Here is a 20,871-nt window from a genome sequence, read left to right as displayed (position 1 = left end):
AGGATTCTATCTCAGGATTCATTTGAAAGGATCTTAAGTTCTTGCTCTCCTTTAAAGTAACCCAGACTTGGGGCACCTGGATGGCTCAGTCGGTTAAGCATCTGCCTTTGGCTCAGGTCCTGATCCCAGGGTCCTGGGGATCGAGTCCCACAAAGGGCTCCTTGCTCCTCAGGGAGTCTCCTTCTCCCTCTCCCTCTGCCCCTCCTCTTGCTGCTTCTCTCTCTCTCTCAAATAAATAAAATCTAAAAACAAAACAAAACCCTTTAAAAAAATAATAAAAATAACCCAAACTAGAATGCATCATGTTAGTGATTTTTGTAAAAAAGTTTATGCTGAATAGATCCACATGCCCAATTCTCAGAGAAAGGGCCTTGACCTTCTATCAAAAATTGGTGAGTGAATATGTTTATTTAAAATATTTAGGGCGCCTGGGTGGCTCAGTTGGTTAAGCGACTGCCTTTGGCTCAGGTCATGATCCTGGAGTCCCGGGATCGAGTCCCGCATCAGGCTCCCTGCTCGGCAGGGAGTCTGCTTCTCCCTCTGACCCTCTTCCTTCTCGTGCTCTCTATCTCTCATTCTCTCTCTCTCTCAAATAAATAAATAAAATCTTTAAAAAAATAAAATAAAATATTTAAAGTATACATCATTTTATGCTTCCCTTTAGTCTTTTTGACTAATCATCCATCTGTTCTTGGAGCGTCCAGTGTAATAGCCAGGGCCAGTAAGATGTGGTAAAGTGAGCATAGTCATTATGTTACTGGTGGCAGGGCAGTCAGTGCAACACTTTTAAAAAGTAATGGCAGCAAATTTTAGTAGTCATAAAATTGCTCAGTTTTTCATCCAGTAATCTTAAACCTGGAATTTAAGGATGTAATCTACTTCATACCCCTAGCCCAAAAAACTATATTTATTTATAAACATGTTAATTAAAAGAGTGCTTTTTAAAATACTATTTTTTTAAAAGAGATTTATTTATTTGACAGAGAGACACAGTGAGAGAGGGAACACAAGCAGGGGGAGTGGGAGAGGGAGAAGCAGGCTTCCCGCCAAGCAGGGAGCCCGATGTGGGGCTTAATCCCAGGACCCAGGGATCATGACCCGAGCGAAGGCACACGCCCAACGACTGAGCCACCCAGGCACCCCAAGAATGCTTTTTATGACAAAATGATATGTGCCTAGCATGTAATGAGAAAAATGCTAAATGTCTTGAGAGGAAAATTAATTTGTTAAATGTGAATTAAAATTAATCACTGTGAGGATTATTTGGCAACTTGGAATACTTTACAGAAATGAAAAGAACTGAATACAAAACGTTATCTATACTATAATTACAATGCTATAAAAGTTATGTATGCATATGGATAGCAAGAGTTAGAGTAGAAAACCAGGAAAAATGAAAAGATTTGATTTGTTAAGCTATTGGAAATCATTCTTTTTTTATTTTAAGATTTTATTTATTTGAGAGAGAGAGAGAGAGAGAGAAAGCACATGAGAGGTGGGGAGGGTCACAGGGAGAAGCAGACTCCCTGCCGAGCAGGGAGCCAGATGCGGAACTCGATGCAGGGACTCAAGGATTATGACCTGAGCTGAAAGCAGTCGCTTAACCAACTGAGCCACCCAGGCGCCCGGAAATAATTCTTTTTAACTTTTAAATTTATATTACAGTGTTGTATACAATGAAAATTTTAATGGTGTATAAAAACAATATAAGACAATTGGCAGTGTTATTAGGCTGGAAGGATGAGATTGGAGCAAAGAGAGTGGTAAAGAGCTTATTGCAATAGTTAATGTGTTAGGAGATGGAAAAGAAAGGTTTGAAGTATAAAAGTCATGGAGTTAGCAATTGCCCTGCTGCGAATTTAAGAATGGGTTTAGGGGCACCTGGGTGGCTCAGTCAGTGAAGCATCTGACTCTTGATTTCAGCTCAGGTCATGATCTCAGGGTCATGATCTTAGGGTCATGATCTTAGGGTCTTGAGATCGAGCCCCACATTGGGCTCCAATGCTCAGCGCAGAGCCTGTTGGTCCCTCTCCCTCCCCCTGCTTGTGTGCACACACACTTGTCTCTCCCGGTCTCTGTCTCTCTCTCTCTCTCTCTCTCTGTAAAACAAATAAAATCTTAAAAGAAAAAAGAGCAATCCCTTCTTACAAAATGTACTTAGATTTCTATTTTTTTAACATAAGGTTGTGGTGGTGGTGGTTGCTGTTTGCTTTAAACTACTTTTAAACAAAAGAGATTGAAATAGGTACATAATTATTTTGTGAGAACAAATGTGTAGTTTCCTTAAGTTGGCATTTTTTTCAAAGATTTTATTTATTTATTGGTCAGAGAGAGAAAGCACACAAGCAGGGGGAGCTGCAGGCAGAGGGAGAAGCAGGCTTCCCGCTGAGCAGGGAGCCCTATGCGGGGCTCAAACCCAGGACCCTGGGATCATGACCTGAGCCAAAGGCAGACGCTTAACCGACTGAGCCACTCAGGCATCCCTATAAATGCTTTTTTAAGTGCAATCCTTTGACTTTATTCACTCAGTGAGAATAAGACTGCTTAAATTCAAAATTTCAAATCAAAGTAAGAGATGCCAATAGCAGGTTTATGCACCCAATATACTGAATAACCAAAAGAAACAGAAAGACAATCATGATTCACACAAGATTAGTTCAGAGGATAACCAGGTTTTTAACCTGGTTTAACACTTAACCAACTGAGCCACCCAGGCGTCCGTGGCATCTTATTTTTTACAGAAATTAATGAAAGAGTCCTAAAATACATTTCTAGTATATCATCACTCCAGTAGGCTACAACTGGTAGGCTGTTTTTCCTCAACCCTAGTACCCTGAGGTTGTGTTCAGTTTTCCACTCTCAGGTTTGAATAGATAATATGAGACTAAGAAAATCTAAATATATATAGAAACGTCATGCCCTTTCTACTTTATATGTTCAGTGGAAATAGAGTTGTTTTCCACAAAAAAGATGTACCTAGGGCCTCTATACTGTATGTTCCCTCTATCTTTACAACTAGTGATTCAACTTGAAACATTAACTAATACTGTTCTTTAACACTGATAGATCAGTTAAATAACTGAAGCATAGTATGAGAATTTTAAAAACCTGGTTATCCTCTGGACTAATCTTGTGTGAATCATGATTGTCTTTCTGTTTCTTTTGGTTATTCAGTATATTGGGTGCATAAACCTGCTATTGGCATCTCTTACTTTGATTTGAAATTTTGAATTTAAGCAGTCTTATTCTCATTGAGTGAATAAAGTCAAAGGATTGCACTTAAAAAAGCATTTATAGGGATGCCTGAGTGGCTCAGTCAGTTAAGCGTCTGCCTTTGGCTCAGGTCATGATCTCAGGGTCCTGGGATCGAGCCCCGCATCGGGCTCCTTGCTCAACAGGGAGCCTGCTTCTCCCCCTGCCTGCCACTCCCTCTGCTTGTACTGTCTCTCATTCTCTCTAGCAAACAAATAAAATCTTAAAAAATGCATTTATAGGGGCGCCTGGGTGGTTCAGTCTGTTAAGGGTCTGCCTTCAGCTCTAGTCGTGATTGCGGGGTTCCTGGGTCCGGCCCCTGTCGGGCTCTCTGCTCAGTGGGAGTCAGCTTCTCCTTCTGCCTCTCCCCCTGGCTCGTGCTCTCTCCCTCTCTGTCAAATAAATAAATAAAATCTTTTAAAAAAATGCATTTATAATAAAATTCCACTTTTAGCTGTTTCTTATATTTGGGTTCAAGATAATATTTAGTTTGAAAAAAGACTAACTGCTAATAAAAATTTAAAAGCTTCCAAAATATGCACTGAATTTGAAAATGGAGTCCATTTCCAGACTGAAATGGTGATTTGGAAAATGAAGTATACCAAGAGTAGAAGTATATCCCTCAAAACTAAAAATCTAAAGATTCTTCAAGGTGAGCATCTCTTATTTTATGCCTTGTTGAAACCATTTCTCAAGGCTAAATAGGAGGACAACCCACAGGATGGGAGAAAATATTTGCAAATCCTCTATCTGATAAAGGATTAACAACCAGAATATATGAAGTCCAGAATATATAAAGAACTCTTACAATTCAACAGGGGCGCCTGGGTGGCTCAGTCGGGCTTGGATCGAGCCCCGCATCGGGCTCCTTGCTCTGAGGGGAGCCTGCTTCTCCCTCTCCTCCCCACTTGTGCTGTCTCTCACTATATCTGTCTCTCTCTCTCTCTCAAATAAATCTAAAAAGAAAAAAAATTTAAAAAAGAACTCTTACAATTCAACAATAAAAAGACAACCCCATTTTAAAAAATAGAGGAGAGGCGCCTGACTGGCTCAATTGGTAGAGCATGCACTCTTCATCTCGAGGTCTTGCGTTGAAGCTCCACATTGGGCATGGAGCCTACTTAAAATTTTTTAAAGATTTTTTTAAATTTAAAAAACAGGCAAAAATAGACAAAGGATCTGAGTAGATATTTCTCCAAAGAAGATATACAAAAGGTCAATAAGCACATGAAAATATGGTCAACATTATTAGCCATAAGGGAAATGCAAATCAAACCACAATGAGATACCACTTCATACACACAAGAATGGCTGTAATCAAAGACTGATAAACTGTTAAGAAGAGAAATTGAGAAATTGGAACCTGATAACATTGCTAGTTGGGAATGTAATATAATGCAACTGCTTTGGAAAAGTTTGACAGTTACTCAAAATTTAAGCATAGAGTTACCATACGACCCAGCAATTATATACATACATATATACATATCCCCAAGAGAACTGAAACCTATGTCCACACAAAAACTTGTACACCAATATTTGTAGCATTATTCATGATGGCCAAAAATTGGGAAATGGCTCAAATATCTAAATACAAACAACTCAGATGATTGGATAAATAAAATGTGGTACATTCATACAATGAACCATTATTCAGCAATAAAAAGGAATGAAATACTGATCTATGCTACAACATGGATGAACTTGAAAACATTTTAAGTGAAAGAAGCCAGTTACAAGAGACCACATACTGTGTAATTCCATTTATATGAAATATCCAGAAGAAGATCTATGGAGATAGAAAGTAGCTTAGTGATTCTTGCCTAGGGCTTTGCAGGGGCGGGGCGGGGGGGGTTGGAGGGAGATAGGGTTTTCTTTTTGGAAGTGATAAAAATATTCTGATTGTATGTTGTGGCAATGTTTGTACAACTTTGAATATACTAAAGCCATTGAATTGTGTATACCTTAAATGGGTAAATATTGTGTGTGGATTATATCTCAGTAAAGACATTTTTATTTTATTTTTTTTAAAGATTTTATTTATTTGACAGAGACAGCGAGAAAGGGAATATAAGCAGGGGGAGCTGGAGAGGGAAAAGCAGGCTCCCCACTGAGCAGAGAGCTGGATCCCAGGATGCTGGGATCATGACCTGAGCCAAAGGCGGACGCTTAACGACTGAGCCACCCAGGAGCCCCTCAGTAAAGACATTTTTGACGATTTCTTTATTAGAGAGAGAGTGAGTGAGTGCGGGGGGGGGGCGGGGGGGCGGCAGCAGGGGCAGAGGGAGAGAGAAAGGGCTTGATTTCACAACACTGAGACCATGACCTTAGCCGAAACCAAGAGACAGATGCCCAACTGACTGCACCACCCAGGCACCCCTCAGTAAAGATATTTTTAAAGTGAAAAGAATAAGAGGAAAGTTCCTCTTGCATAATGCATCTCCAAAGCCTGTTTTTGCTTGCTTGCTTCTGCAGTACCCTTTTACAGTAGTAGGAGAAAATAGTGAATAGACAGAGACATAGAGCTGTGTAATCTCTTCTCATTTAGCCTAAAACTGATAAGTAGTAGTAATGCCAGGTGCTGTTTTAAGCAATTTATATTTATCCTTATAACAGCTCTGTTAGGTACCCTCCTTTTATAGATAGAAAAGCTGTGGCACAGAGCTGTTAAGTTCTTGGCCTTGGTCACATAGATAGTATGTGGTACAATGAGATTTTGAAGCAGGTTGTCTGGCTCCAGAGTCCTCATTCCTAAGTATGTTATACTACCTCTCATAAGCATTCCTTCTGAAGTACAACCCACACTTTCTTACCTATCTATAGGGGTATCCTCCTTAGACATTTTGTTCTAGTAGCTCTTTACTGTAGTTACACTGCTTCTGCTCTAGAGAAGAACAGGTAATTAAAGTATACTGTAATAAGTGTTATGTATAGACAGAGTATCATGGGAAATACATCTAAAGCATTCTGACCCAGTTTGGGAAGTTCAGATAAAATTTTCTGGTGGAATCAGACTGGAAAAATTTAGCAAAGTAAAGAGAGGAGGAAGAGTTCTAGATGGTGTGAATAACAATATACGGAGGCCTAGATGCAAGAGATAAATTGGGCTTTTCTGGGAGTGGCAAATAATCCACTAGCCCATGTAAGAGTTGTTGAGTCAAATGGTTAGAAGTTAGACTTTGCCACTTTGCGAAGTTAAGGATACCACTTAACCTTTTCTGAGCTTTATTTTCTTTATCTGCAAAATTGGGATAAAAGGGTACTTTATTCATAGGACTGCTAGAAGGATTAAATGAATTAGTAGTGATTCCTGGCATATATAAGTATTATGAAAGGGTTAGTTATTATCTTTATCATTTGCTGTTTAATATATATTTGTATTATTAATTTTTTTTTTAAAGATTTTATTTATTTGACAGAGAGAGACACAGCGAGAGAGGGAACACAAGCAGGGGGAGTGGGAGAAGGAGAAGCAGGCTTCCTGCGGAGCAGGGAGCCCGATGCGGGGCTCGATCCCAGGACCCGGGGATCATGACCTGAGCCGAAGGCAGACGCCCAACGACTGAGCCACCCAGGCACCCCTGTATTATTAATTTTTTAAAAGATTTTATTTGAGAGAGAAAGAGCACAGGCAGGAGGGAAGGGGAGAGGGAGAAGCAGACTCCCCGTTGAGCAGGGAGCCTGACTCGGGGCTCCATTCCAGGACCCTGGATCATGACTTGAGCCGAAGGCAGAAGCTTAATCGACTGAGCCACTCAGGCGCTTCTGTATTATTATTTTTATTTATATTATTAAATGATAGTATCATTAACTACTAGAATTTTATTTTAGCTTTTTTAAAAGATTTTATTTTTTGACAGAGACAGCGTAGAAGGAACACAAGCAGGGGGAGTGGGAGAGGGAGAGAAGCAAGCTTCCTGCTGAGCAGGGAGCCCGATGTGGGGCTCGATCCCAGGACCCTAGGATCATGCCCTGAGCCAAAGGCAGATGTTTACCCGACTGAGCCACCCAGGCACCCCTAACTACTAGAATTTTAATCAAGATTGGGTGGATATAGAATGTGAGGAGGTTGTGACTAGAACAAGACTAGAGGATAGAGTGACTGACTTGTCTTCATTTGCCCAAGACTATCCCAGTTTTAAAACCAAGTCCATATCCCCCACCTCCCGCCCCTTAAAACAAAATGGAAAGCCCCATATTCCGGGAACCTCCTCAGTCTTGGGCAAATTGGAATGGTTGTCCAACCTACTAGAGAAGTTTACTAGAGTCCAGATCATAATATCTGGACTCTGGGGAAATGGGAGAGTACTAAAGGTTTTGAGACAGAGAGCCGCTATGTTTGGGTTTGAAATCACTTGGACTGCACTGTGGAGATTATATTGGAGGAACGTGGGAGTAGACTTTTAGGAGGCTGATATAATAATCCAAGTGTATGATGGTAGCCTCAATTAAGACAGTCTAATAGAAGTGAATTTTTTTAAAGATTTTTTTTTTATTTATTTGAGAGAGAGCATGAGATAGAGAGCATGAGAGGGGAGAGGGTCAGAGGGAGAAGCAGACTCCCTGCTGAGCAGGGAGCCGGTTGCGGGACTCGATCCCGGGACTCCAGGATCATGACCTGAGCCAAAGGCAGTTGCTTAACCAACTGAGCCACCCAGGCGCCCCTAATAGAAGTGAATTAATGTGATAAGTATTTAGGAGGTAGAGTGATAGTTATTAGTGATTGGCTGGAAAATAAGGGAGATTCCAGTTACCGGATTGGTGATTGCATTTGTCACTGAGGTAGAAAATGCAGGAGAATTTCATGGGAATCTGTTGAGATGGAGGTGACTGTGGACCATGGAGGTCATGGAGGCCAGTGAGCAACAGATAGATCAGTAACTCTTAAAGGACTAGGTAGATTTTAGAGAGCTTATAAATTGCAGAGATCTTTGAAGCCATGGGAATGGATGTGATTGTTCAAGAGGAAAAGGGTATAAAATGAAAGAACAAACTAGGACAGAAACTTGAGGATCCTCAGTCTTTAGGAACCCACAGGAGAAACTGAAAAGGATTAGCTAGGAAGTTCGAGATAACCAGGAGCATGTGGATGCCGCAGAGCCAAGGCAAGAGAAGTGTTCCAAGTAGATAAAAGGTCAGTGGTATTAAATCAAGTATGCTACAACTGAAAAATCTCCATTACATTTTTTTTTAATGTTTAACTATTGCCACATTAGGTCCTTTTTTAAACTTTTTAAAAATCTAAGGTATCAGTGTTCCATTTGATGAATTTCGGCAGTTGTATCCACCCAAAATGATCATCACTCAAAAGAAGATCCCCCAGCCTTGTAACCACAATTTAATTTCTATCACTGTAGATTAATTTTGCCTGTTCTTGGAAGTTATATTGATGGAATAATACAATATGTATTGTTTTGTATATGGCTTATTTCTCTCAACACGATATTTTTGAGATACATCACTGTTATTGTATGTATAGTAATTTGTTCCTCTTTATTGTTTTTTTTTTTAAGATTTTATTCATTTGAGACACAGAGATACAGAGAGAGAGAGAGCATGAGCAGGGAGAGAGGCAGAGGGAGATGCAGGCTCCCCGCTGAGCAGGGAGCCCGATGTGGGGCTCGATCCGAGGACCCTGGGATCATGACCTGAGCCGAAGGCAGACGCTTAACTATCTGAGCCACCCAGGCGCCCCTCCTCTTTATTGTTAATACTGCATTATATAAATTTATCACAGCATTTTTATCCATTCTTTAATTGATGGATACTTAGGTTCTTTTCAGTTTGGAGTATTATGAATAAAACTGCAATGGACAATTCTTGTACAAGTTTTTTGTGAACATATATTTTCATTGGGTAAATAAATACCTAGGAATGGCCATTGAACTTTATGTTAAATTGGAGATTAGTGACCAGCCAGGGCAGTTTCCATAGAGTTAGGGGCCGAAACCGGATAGATGGTAGTGGGAAATCAGGAAGTATTGTTAGTAACAACTGTTAAGGAAATCTAGCTAAGGGGCACCTGGGTGGTTCAGCCTTCAGCTCAGGTCATGATCAGTGGGTCCTGGGATCAAGCCCTGTCGAAGTCTCTGCTCAGCAGGGAGTCTACTCTCCCTCTCCCGCTCCCCTTGCTTGTGCTCCCGCTCATGCTCTCTCTCAAATAAATACATAAAATCTTTTAAAAAAAACAAAAGAAATCTAGCTAAAATTATCTAGTCTAGATAAGGAGGAAAGACAGAGACTAGTAGCTAAATCAGAGGTGAGATTCTGTTTATTTGATTTTATTTTTTGTATTTTTAAAATTCTTGATGGGAAGGAACTAGTAGAGAAAGAGAGAGGGTTGTTTGCAGAAGAGGTCCCTGAGATCCCCAAGGAGGAAAGACAAATGAAATGCAGGTTGGAGGAATGAGTTTTACCTTATAGGAAGGTAATCTGGTAGGAGAGAAGGAGGAAGTGTATGTAAATGCAGTCAAGTGATAGGTTTTTTGGCAAAGAATTCCTCTCTAATGACTTCTATACTTTCTGTGAAGTTCGGAGCTGATTAATTTGCTGAAAATGAGGTGGCAAGGACAAGGGGTAGGGAGAGCAGGAAAGGGAGTAGAGAGATTTGAGGCAAATGGAAAATATTTTAGGGGGGCCTGGCTGGCTCAGTCAGTAGAGTGTGTGACTCTTGATCTTGGGATTGTGAGCTCGAGCCCCACGTTGAGGTACAGAATACTTAAAAATATAAAAATCTTAAAAAAAAAATTTTTTAAATAGTTACCATGAAGAAACAAATGTAAGTGTGCTGGACAGCTTTGGGGGTTCAGAGGAGGTTGGAAGAGCTCAAAGAACTTTTATGGCCCTGAAGAACTGTTCCATTTATTATTTTTTTTAAGATTTTATTTATTTATTTGACACAGACAGCTGAGAGAGGGAACACAAGCAAGGGGAGTGGGAGAGGGAGAAGCAGGCTACCTGCAGAGCAGGGAGCTCGATGTGGGGCTCGATCCCAGGACCCTGGGATCATGACCTGAGCCGAAGGCAGACGCTTAACGACTGAGCCACCCAGGTGCCCCGTTCCATTTATTTTATTTTTTTTAAGTAATCTCTATACCCAGCATGAGGCTCGAACCTACAACCCCGAGATCAAGAGTCACCTACTGTACCAACTGAGCCAGCCAGGTGCCCCAGGACTGTTCCATTTAACTATCAAATAAGTTATTAGATCTGAAAAGTGCTTTGTAAATATGAGGCGTACATAGTTATTTCTGCCTAGAGGTGTATGTTTAAACTATCCATGTTTAGTGTCCTATTCAATGCCTTTTTGGACAGAGGATCTGTTTTGTTTAGGAGTTGTGTATCAGGAATGCCCTGATACAGGATATACAGTGCTTATCTTGGGAAGTAAAGTACAACTTAGCATACATAATAGTCTTGGAATGACTGTATGCTTTTTTCTTTTTAAGTAGGCTCCACACCCAGCACGGAGCCCAGTGAAGGGCTTGAACTCACGACCCTGAGATCAAGATCTTAGCTGAAATCAGGAGTCGGATGCTTAACCGACTGAGGCAACCAGGCGCCCCCGACTTTATGCCTTTTTAATAGAGCAATGTCAGAAATGGCTTTTGAATATGCTAGAAGCTCTCTTTCTCCTGCTGCTTCTATTCCTGAAACTCCCTAGTCTCAGTGAAAGCAAACCAGGGCATGCTTTGCAACCTGCTGTCTGCAGGCATGCCCTTATCAAGCCAGGTTGTTAGTGGCTGATCTGTTGAAGTTTGAGAGAAAGAGTTTTTAAAGTTCTTTTTTATATCAATGGTTCAGTTAATATTAAGCCATCACCAAAATTGACATGCCTGATGACTAGATCTAGATGTTCATTTCTAAAGTCTTGTCTCTGCTCTCATGTCTTTTTCACATAAATATTTTTAGCATTAAGCCTGGTATACCTTATTGCAACCACCTTCCCGTCAGTGTCAAATATTCTTTCTTTTTTCTTTTCTCTTCTTTTCTTTTTTCTTTTCTTTCCTTCCTTCTTTCTTTCTTTCTCTCTCTCTCTTTCTTTTTCTTTCTTTTCTTCCTTTCCTTCTTCCTTTCTTCCCTTCCTTCCTTCTTTCCTTCCTTCCTTCCAGTAGGCTCCAGGACAGTGTGGAGCCCAACGTGCAGCTTGAACTCAAACTACCCTGAGGTCAAGACCTGGGCTGAGATCAGGAGTTGGGCACTTAACCAACCGAGCCACCCAAGCACTCCAGATTTCTTTTTTTTTTAAGATTTTATTTATCAGAGGGAGAGAGAGTGTGCGCACACAAGCAGGGGGGAGCAGCAGGCAGAGGGAGAAGCAGGCTCCCCACTGAGCAAGGAGCCCGATGTGGGACTCGATCCCAGGACCCTGGGATCATGACCTGAGCCGAAGGCAGACGCTTAACCAACTGAGCCACCCAGGCACCCCTTTTTATATAATTTCTTATCATGATAAAGATTACTTGCTTTTGGAGTTCTTGCTTTTATACCTAGATCATTAGACTTACGTTTTCATAATAACTTGTGGTAATAATGGTCTCTAACAAATTTGCAATATCTAAGGTCTTTATATTTTATCATTTTTAAAGATTTTATTTTTAAGTAATCTCTCTACCCAACTTGGGGCTCAGACTTACAATCCCAAGATCAAGAGTCACATGCTCCACTAGCTGAGCCAGCAGGGTGCCCTAGGTCTTCACATTTTAAAATATTGGTATGATATAGATTCAAATCAGTGAGGAAATACTGATTTTTTTTAAGAGTTGAAACCTAGTATTCAGTTACTAATTTTAACCAATTTTCAGCCATTCTTTTTCTTCTTGCCAATAATTACAGATTTTTTCACTTTTTTTGAAAGCTTATTATTTTTTAGTAATCTCTACACCAATGTGGGGCTTGACCTCACGACCCCAAGATCAAGAGTTTCATGCTTTTCCAACTTAGATAGCCAGGTGCCCTGGATATTTTTCACTTTTATTTATTTATTATTATTTTTTAAATTATGAAATCTGTCAAAAATAAGGAGGAGAATAAGTAATTGAATGAACACCCATGTACCCACCCAGCTTTTAACAGATCCTAACATTTTGCCATATGTGTTCAGCTCTTTTTTTTTTTTTTTAAGATTTTATTTATTTGCAAGAGAGAGCACACATGAGCATGTGCAGGGGGAGGGGCAAAGCGAGGGAGACGCAGAGTCCCCACTGATCAGGGAGCCTGACTCAGGGCTCCATCCCAGGACACTTAACTGACTGAGCCACCCAGTTCTTTTTAAAAAAATTATGGTAAAACACAACATAAAATTTACATTTTAACCATTTTTGAGTACAATACAGTAGTGTTAACTGTATACACAGTGTTGTGCTGCAGACCTCTAGAAAGTTTTCATCTTACAAAAATGTGTCTCTAGGGAACAAGTCCCCTTTTCCGCTGTCCCCTAGTCCCTGGCAACCACCATTCTACTTTCTAAGAGTTTGACTACTTTAGATACCTCATATTAGTGGAATCATGCAGTATGTGTCCTTTTTCTTAAGATTTTATTTATTTGAGAAAGAGAGCATAAGCAGGGGGAAGGGCAGAGGGAGAGGGAGAAGCAGACTCCCTGTTGAGCAGGGAGCCTGATGCAGGACTCGATCCCAGGACCCTGGGATCATGACCCAAGCTGAAGGCAGATTCTTAACCGACTGAGCCACCCAGGTGCCCCATGGTATGTTTTCCCTAGGCTGACATGCATCATCATCTTCCAGAAAGGCAGGGACTTTATTTATTACACACTGTATCTTCTTGGAGTTTCCTATAGTGCTCCAGCATAGCCTCCTCTGTGTCTGATTTTGGCCCATGATTCATTCTTTTTTTTTTTTTAAGATTTATTTTTTTATTTTGAGAGAGAGAGAGAGAGAGAGTACATGAGAATGGGGAAGGTCAGAGGGAGAAGCAGGCCCCTCGCCGAGCAGGGAGCCCGATGCGGGACTCGATCCCGGGACTCCAGGATCATGACCTGAGCCGAAGGAAGCACATGAAATTGACTACCTTTCAGAAGGTGGCCCTTTCTAAAGATATCATATATATCTTACATGTTCATTTCCACACATCCCGAAAATGTCAGTGACAGAAATGATCAAGAAGACATGATGATGGATATGATGTGAGCAACTGCAGAGTGTTTGGTCTGTGGTTCATTTATGCCTTTTATGCCTTTTCTTCACTATCATATTTTCCCCCATGTGATCATTTTGTAACAAAGACCTTTGTATCCCACAGTCTTTTTTGAGAACTTTAAAAAGAAAATGTGCTGTATACCTGCCATGACTTATCATCTCTGGTAATTGTAGTGCCATTTGAACTTCTCTAAGCCCTTTCTCCCATCACTGCTTCATGTATTTGCCAGCAGTTTATGTCCAGGAAACAGTTGTCTCTTCATCCTTCAGTTAATGTAGCTTTTGTTCCCCCCCCCATTAGGATCGAAACTATAGGTGCTGAAGCCTTCCTAAAGAAATTTAACAATTGACCAGCTTTCAGGCAAGGGAGAACTTTTATTTATTGCAGATATGTCAGTTACCTGTTGATGCTATATATTGTAGTTATTTGGAGATTTTAAGTAATTAAATGAAAATGACAAACTTGGGGCACCTGGATGGCTCAGCGGTTGAGCATCTGCCTTTGGCTCGGGTCATGATCCCAGGGGTCTGGGGATCAGGCCCAGCGTCAGGCTCCCTGCTCTGCGGAGAGTCTGCTTCTTCCTTTCTCTCTCCCTCTGCCTCTCCCCCGCTCGTGCTCTCTCTCTCTCAAATAAATAAATAAATCTTAAAAAAAAAAAATGACAAACCTTAGGGGTGCCTGGGTGGCACAGGCGGTTAAGCATCTGCCTTCGACTTAGGTCATGTTCCCAGGGTTCTGGGATCGAGCCCCACATAGGGCTCCTTGCTCAGCAGTGAGTCTGTTTCTCCCTCTTCCTTTCTCCCTCTGCCTGCTTGTTCTCTCTTTCTGTCTCTCAAATAAATAAAATCTTTCTTTAATAAGATTTTATTTATTTTTTTGACAGAGAGAGACACAGAGAGGGAACACAAGCAGGGGGAGTGGGAGAGGGAGAAGCAGGCTTCCCGCAGAGCAGGGAGCCCGATGCAGGGCTCGATCCCAGGACCCCGGGATCATGACCTGAGCCAAAGCCAGACACCTAATGACTGAGCCACCCAGGCACCCCTATTTATTTATTTATTTATTTTTAAGATTTTATTTATGAGGTGCCTGGGTGGCTCAGTTGATTAAGCGACTGCCTTCGGCTCAGGTCATGATCCTGGAGTCCCAGGATCGAGTCCCGCATCAGGCTCCCTGCTCAACAGGGAGTCTGCTTCTCCCTCTGACCCTACCCCCTCTCGTGCTCTCTCTCTCATTCTCGCTCTCTCAAATGAATAAATAAAATCTTTTTTTTTAAAAAAAGATTTTATTTTTTTTGGCAGAGAGAAACACAGTGAGAGAGGGAACACAAGCAGGGGGAGTGGGAGAGGGAGAACAGGCTTCCCACGGAACCGGGAGCCTGATGTGGGACTCGATCCCAGGACCCTGGGACCATGACCTGAGCTGAAGGCAGATGCTTAATGACTGAGCCACCCAGGCGCCCCAATAAATAAAATCTTAAAAAAAAAAATGACAAACCTTAAGACATTTCTTAACATCATGACCCAAATTACCTTGTAGTCTGCCTTTTAAAAAATTCATCTCCTAGAATACTGCAGAAATTACAATGCTTATTACATCTTTATAGGTGTTTCCCTTCCATTTCCTTATCTTAATTTGTTTCTGTTACAGAGTGACAGAACTTGTTCTGAAAATTAACCTCTCCCAATCCTCTTCTCATCAGGCGTCTTAACAGCAGAATACTAGTGTTACTTTGAGGCTTCTCTGTTAACCCTTAGAGGTAGCAAGGAAATGTTGAAGTTTCAATCTGCTCTATGAACAGTTGTGGATGTGAATCTTTCAGGACTCCCTGAAAAGTCAGCCCTTGATTGACTTTTATCACCATGGTGATACTTTTCTGTAAGCTTAAACTACAGTTCCTGGCTTTAATCCAAAGGGTACAGTTTAGTGTTTCTAAAACAAAAATCTTCAAGTAGTCATAAATATAATTGCAAATTATTACTGTCTGCACATTGTTGTTTTAAATATTGACACTAAAATCAGATCTTTAGACCTGGAAAGTCCTCAAGAGATCCTCTGGTCCAGTTCCTTGGCTCAAGGCAACTAAGTTATCCCAACTCCTGTTTGAAGCAACTCAAGGCCCACAGAGATAATGGGACCTGGAAGTAGGAAAAGAGAGGAAGGCAGTTGTGGTGGTGACTGGTAAAAGAGCCATTTATACATTTATTTAGCACCTGTTGTGTGTCTGTTATGTGTCTAGTACCTTTTAGACATGTGAGTCAGCAGTGAGCAAGCAGATAAAAATCCCAGTGCATTCCCAGTGGAGGGAAAAATAGATAAGAAACAAACTAAATAGGGGCGCCTGGGTGTCTCATTCAGTTAAGCATCGACCCTTGTTTTTGGCTCAGGTCATGATCTCAGGGTCATGAGGTTGAGCCCTGTATTGGCCTCTGCACTGGGTGTGGAGCCTGCTTAAGGTTCTCTCTCTTCCTCTCCCTCTGCCCCTCACCGCCCCTCCCCTTCTCCCTCTAAAACAAACAAACAAACAAACAAACAGAAACAAACTACGTAAATACATATAATATGTCAAATCATAAGTGATATGCAGAAATATAGTAAAGGAGGGAAAAGGGATAGGGTATATCATGGTTGGGAGGTGGGAGGTACAGTTTGAAATGAAGTGAACAAAGAAGCTCTCAGTGGGGTAACAACATTAAGACTTGAAGAAAATGAGGGAATAACAATGAAGAGACTGCAAAGCATGTTTCAGGCAGAAGGAACATCAACTGTAAAGGTCCTGAGGCAACATCACCCAGTGTGTTTGAGCAAAGGAGGGACACCAATGTGGCTGAAATGAAATGAATGAGATAGAGAGCAGTAGGAAATGAGGGGCAAGATCATCGGCCTCATAGGCCAGGGTAAAGATTTTTGGCTTTACTCTAATAAGTTATCAGAAGGTTTTGAGCAGAAGAGGGACATGATCTAACTTTTCCCTTCTCAAGGGCACAGTGCCTCTTGTGTTGAGAGGCGACTGTGGGGCGGTCACAGGGGCAGCAGGGAGTCCCGTTAGGATGCTATATGGCAGTCATGTGGGCAAGAGGTGGCAGGGGCTTGAATCAGGGCAGGGCTGGCAGAGTGAGAAGTGAGACTCAGGACGGCCCTCTGCAGATCAAGGCAACAAGATTGTGGAAGTAAGTGGGAATCCACCATGTTAAACCCAAAGAACCCTAATGAAGTGGAAGCTTTAGGACATGGGACAAAATTGATAGGCAAGAGTTGTCAGTGTGCTCAATAGTTTACTGATCAATTATGGAAAGTGTGCTTTGGACTTTGGGTTAATACTCTTACCCCGCATATTGAGTGAAATTTCAGCTTATTTCAAACACTGTTAATTTTTGTAGCAAATTTCTGTCGTTCATGAATATTCTTTGTAGCTTTTATTTTATTTGCATTGTTCCTCGTTCTCAAGTGCCTATATTTTTCTTCAAGGTAGAAAATGTTGTTAGCCCAAATAAATCGAGATTCTCAGGGAATGACAGAGTTTCCTGGAGGAGGAATGGAGGCTCAACACGTTACCCTGTGCCTGACAGAGGCAGTGACAGTGGCAGGTGAGCCGTTTTATTTGAGAGTATCATGTGGGTTCCCTCGCTGTGGACTCTGGGTGCGGGAGGACAGGGAGATATTTTTTGTAAGTGCTAGAAGAAGTCCCATTTGAGTCTTAAGTTAAGCAGTCTGCCTTATGCCTAATTTTTATTTAAAAAACTTAATTTAGCGTGTGTGTGTGATAGTTATCTAAAGAAAATAACTTTTTTTATAATAGATGGTGACAATTTAGAAAATATGGAAGGTGTAAGCTTGCAAGCAGTAACACTTGCAGATGGTTCTACCGCTTATATACAACACAATTCTAAAGGTACGTGCCACTTATACAGCCCATGGGTTAATACCGGCAATTCATAACCTCAGAGTTGGAGCACCTAGCAACTCCAGCCCTTCCCAGCCCATTCTAAAGATGCTATATTGCATATGGTAATTTTCAGTAGTTTCAGGTTAATTTAAATTTGTTTTGATAATTTAGGGACACCCTTTGAGATATTTGGTATATACTCTGGGGTGTCAAAATTAGTGGGGAAGTGGGGGGAGTGTCCCCAACCTCTTTCTAGTAAGACCCTTCTTGCTTTTTTAGTTTAAGTTATTATTTAATGTTTTTACAAAACACACATGGAAGTATAGACGTTTGGTTTTGCTTATATAACATTATCTGTAAATCATTGTTTACTTCGCTCAGAGAAACAGCTCAATTCTTGTTTTTATGGGAACCTACTGAGCACATGTATACATAGTCAATGGACTTCTAGCACCTAGAAATGACAATGACATCTGGCCTCATGTGCACTGACGTATCTGTCAGTCTTCCCAGTTTCAGCTTCCCTGTAGTCAGGGTCACTGTACCTAAGTGGCTCTGAAAGGTAAATAAATTTAGCTCACATAGCTTGCTGTGATGAGCCACTCTTCCTCTTAAACTTATTTAATTGAAAATTAGAGGGGAGGAAGAATGGCTGAGGGAGGATTTTCTGCTTTCTGTAGGATCACTGGATGTGTTTTTGAATTGCCTCAGAACATTGAGGGAAGAATCAAGATGAACATGATCTTAAGTAGTGTATGTTTTTATAGTTGATACCATTTTGAAATTGTATAAAGTTTAAAATGTTTGCTTGTGCTAATTTATTGGCTTAAATCTTTTGTTCCAGATGGAAAACTCATAGATGGCCAGGTTATTCAGTTGGAGGATGGTTCTGCTGCCTATGTTCAACATGTACCCATACCTAAAAGTAGTAAGTATTTGATACTTACTTACCTCCTGATTCTCATACTTCAGTATTTGCTGCCTCCAGTACCTCTTACTGTGTAAACTTGGTTCAGGTCTCCAGTCCTCCTTTTGAAAGGAGAGATAAGTAGGTGTCAAAGAGAGGATCTAAAGACCATTAGGACTTCACGGAGACTTTGTCTCAAAGATAATGGAAAAGAAGTTACTGGACTACACTCTAGAGATATCCTACGTGAATATTTCTATCACTTGAGCTAACTCCTATATGTCTCTCATTTTCTTCCTTTTTTCCCCCCTTCTTTCAACTCTCCTTATTCCCTAGTATATATTCCTAAAACAAGTATTCCACTATGTTTTTACTAAGCACTTACTTAAAGCAGCTTTACTGAAAATACTTTAATGTTCAAGGACTCATAAAACACGTATAGGTTTTTATAATGTGTTTAATGGTTTATTGACTCTTATTGCTGAGTTATCAGATTGTTCGAAAACATGGGATCTAAATGTAAGCATTGTTCTTGAGCAGGGGACAGTTTGCGTTTAGAGGATGGCCAAGCAGTGCAGCTAGAAGATGGAACTACAGCGTTTATTCACCATACCTCCAAAGGTAAACTAACTTTGGAAATAGGAATAAGGGAGAAGTGGGGGTGCAGGAAAAATAAGACCCGCCTATATTTGCTGAAATGCTGTCACGTAAAAGAAGATTTGTACTTGTTCTCTGAAATACAGGATGGCAGATTTGGGCACAGTCTAAGGGAAAACATTCTAATCATTTGAGCTGTCCAGTAACAGGTTGGAATAGCAAACAACTGGTCCCTGGAAGACTTCAAATAGAGGCTACTATTCAAATATGGAAATTAAACATTTGAAAGTTAAATTGTTGATTTTTTTCCTCTTAAATATAATTTTTTTAAAGATTTTATTTATCTATTTGAGAGAGAGAGAGAGAGAGAGAGAGATGGCGAGAGAGAGTACAAGCAGTGGGGAGAGGGAGAAGCAGGCTCCCAGCTGGAGCAGGGAGCCTGACATGGGGCTTGATCCCAGGACCCTGGGATCATGACCCGAGCTGAAGGCAGACGCTCAACCGACTGAGCCACCCAGGCGCCCCCTGAATATAATTTTTAAGCACGATCCTTTGCCTATTGTGTTGTCTTTAAAACGAAATAAAAATTTAAAATTTATTTGGAGCAAATGTGGCAAAAATGTTAATGCCTATTAATTTCGTGTGGGGAGGCGCAGGGACTTGAGGTGGAATGCATAGGAGTAATGAGCATAGCTCTGCAGCCAGACTCTCTGGATTCAAATCTGGGCCTGCTGTCTTTTAGCTAGGTGACCTTGTTCAAATTATTTAACCTCCCTGTGCTTCAGTTTCATCCTATGTAAAATGAGTATTACAATAAGTATCCACATCATAGGGTAGTTATGATGACAAAATGTGCAAACATATGTAAAGCACAATATTTGTCACATAGGAAAGGCTCAATAAATGTTTGCTATTATTACCTTATAGAATATTTTATAGAATGACATAACATGTTTTAGAAAGACTTTAGTTGTGAAACCAAAGGGGGAAATTTTTTTAAATTTAGAATACTTAAATTTGTAAGTAAATTTGTTTAATTAAAGTTGAGAAAAAGTAAACTCTGAATTTTCTTCTTTAGCACTGGGACTTAATTACAGGTTCATTGTGATTGGCCAGATTTATTATTTCACAATGCTGTCTATATGTTGGTATGCTTATTTAGCAGGAAAAAAAGCCCATGGACTTTGGAGTCACCCTGACTTGAGTTTAGATCCTGGTTCCTCCACATACTGATTTTGACTGTTAATTGTTAGTTTTCTCAATTTTCCAGTTCCTAAGGAAAGTGACTTTACTTCCCCCAAACCTCAGTTTCCCTCCTGTAGAGTGAGGGTGGTAACTATACCTACCTCACAGAATCGTTGTGAGGATTGAAGGAATCATACCTGTAAGGCCCATGGACCTACTCAGCCGAAGTTCCTTCCCTTCTTCCTTTCAGTCTGTAACTCTGTCAGACCGCCTCTGATTTCACACCCTTCTCTTCCCCTCCCCCAGACAGTTATGACCAGAGTGCATTGCAGGCGGTGCAGCTGGAAGACGGCACCACCGCGTACATCCACCATGCGGTGCAGGTCCCACAGTCGGACACCATCTTGGCAATTCAGGCTGATGGGACGGTGGCAGGTCTGCACACTGGGGATGCCACGATTGACCCCGACACCATCAGTGCTTTGGAACAGTATGCGGCAAAGGTACAGCATTTTACAATGTCAAGAATGTCCCAGACACAGCTTCTTTACTTTTCCTGAAAATAAAACAACAAAAAAGTGTACTTTATCGAATAAGAAACTAGCAATTCAAAGTCAAAATCAGACAGCCTTAAGGAGAAGATCTGTATTTCTCTCAAAAGAAGTGAAGTGTAGGAAGAAATAGTTGAATACAGATAACAGGAATGGAATAAGAGCTTATGGAAAAGAAAATGGTGACAGATAAGTCACAGAAAGATATATTCAAGGATGAATGCTATAAAAGAAATAATAAAGTATGCATGGAACAGCTAATGAATTAAGTAGAAATCAGAGATCGGGAAAAGTGAAGGAAAGTCTCAGTCAAGTTTTACATCGAAAAGGCTGGGTTT

General features: G+C 40.8%; 1 protein-coding gene across 6 annotated transcripts in view; it reads left to right on the top strand.

Annotated features, from left to right (window-relative positions):
• ZNF143 (zinc finger protein 143) overlaps positions 1-20,871 on the top strand; it is a 65,422-nt gene that overhangs the window by 6,291 nt on the left and 38,260 nt on the right. For 2 of the 6 annotated variants that reach the window (XM_025894262.2, XM_073882929.1), the window contains exons 2-6: positions 16,876-16,994; positions 17,207-17,299; positions 18,138-18,221; positions 18,738-18,821; positions 20,289-20,485. In XM_025894262.2, coding sequence (XP_025750047.1) covers positions 16,883-16,994; positions 17,207-17,299; positions 18,138-18,221; positions 18,738-18,821; positions 20,289-20,485 — 570 coding nt within the window. In that variant the 5' untranslated portion in view covers positions 16,876-16,882. Of the gene's footprint in view, positions 1-5,132; positions 5,452-7,123; positions 8,387-15,569; positions 15,589-16,875; positions 16,995-17,206; positions 17,300-18,137; positions 18,222-18,737; positions 18,822-20,288; positions 20,486-20,871 lie in introns of those variants that run through there. The other 4 variants (XM_073882930.1, XM_025894261.2, XM_073882931.1 and 1 more) reach the window with 4 other exon arrangements.

The sequence above is a fragment of the Callorhinus ursinus genome, unplaced genomic scaffold (assembly GCF_003265705.2).
Source record: "Callorhinus ursinus isolate GAN/ISIS: 27379988/994484 unplaced genomic scaffold, GSC_fseal_2.0 scaffold49, whole genome shotgun sequence".
Lineage (NCBI taxonomy): Eukaryota > Metazoa > Chordata > Mammalia > Carnivora > Otariidae > Callorhinus > Callorhinus ursinus.
This window is presented reverse-complemented; position numbering and strand designations above follow the sequence as displayed.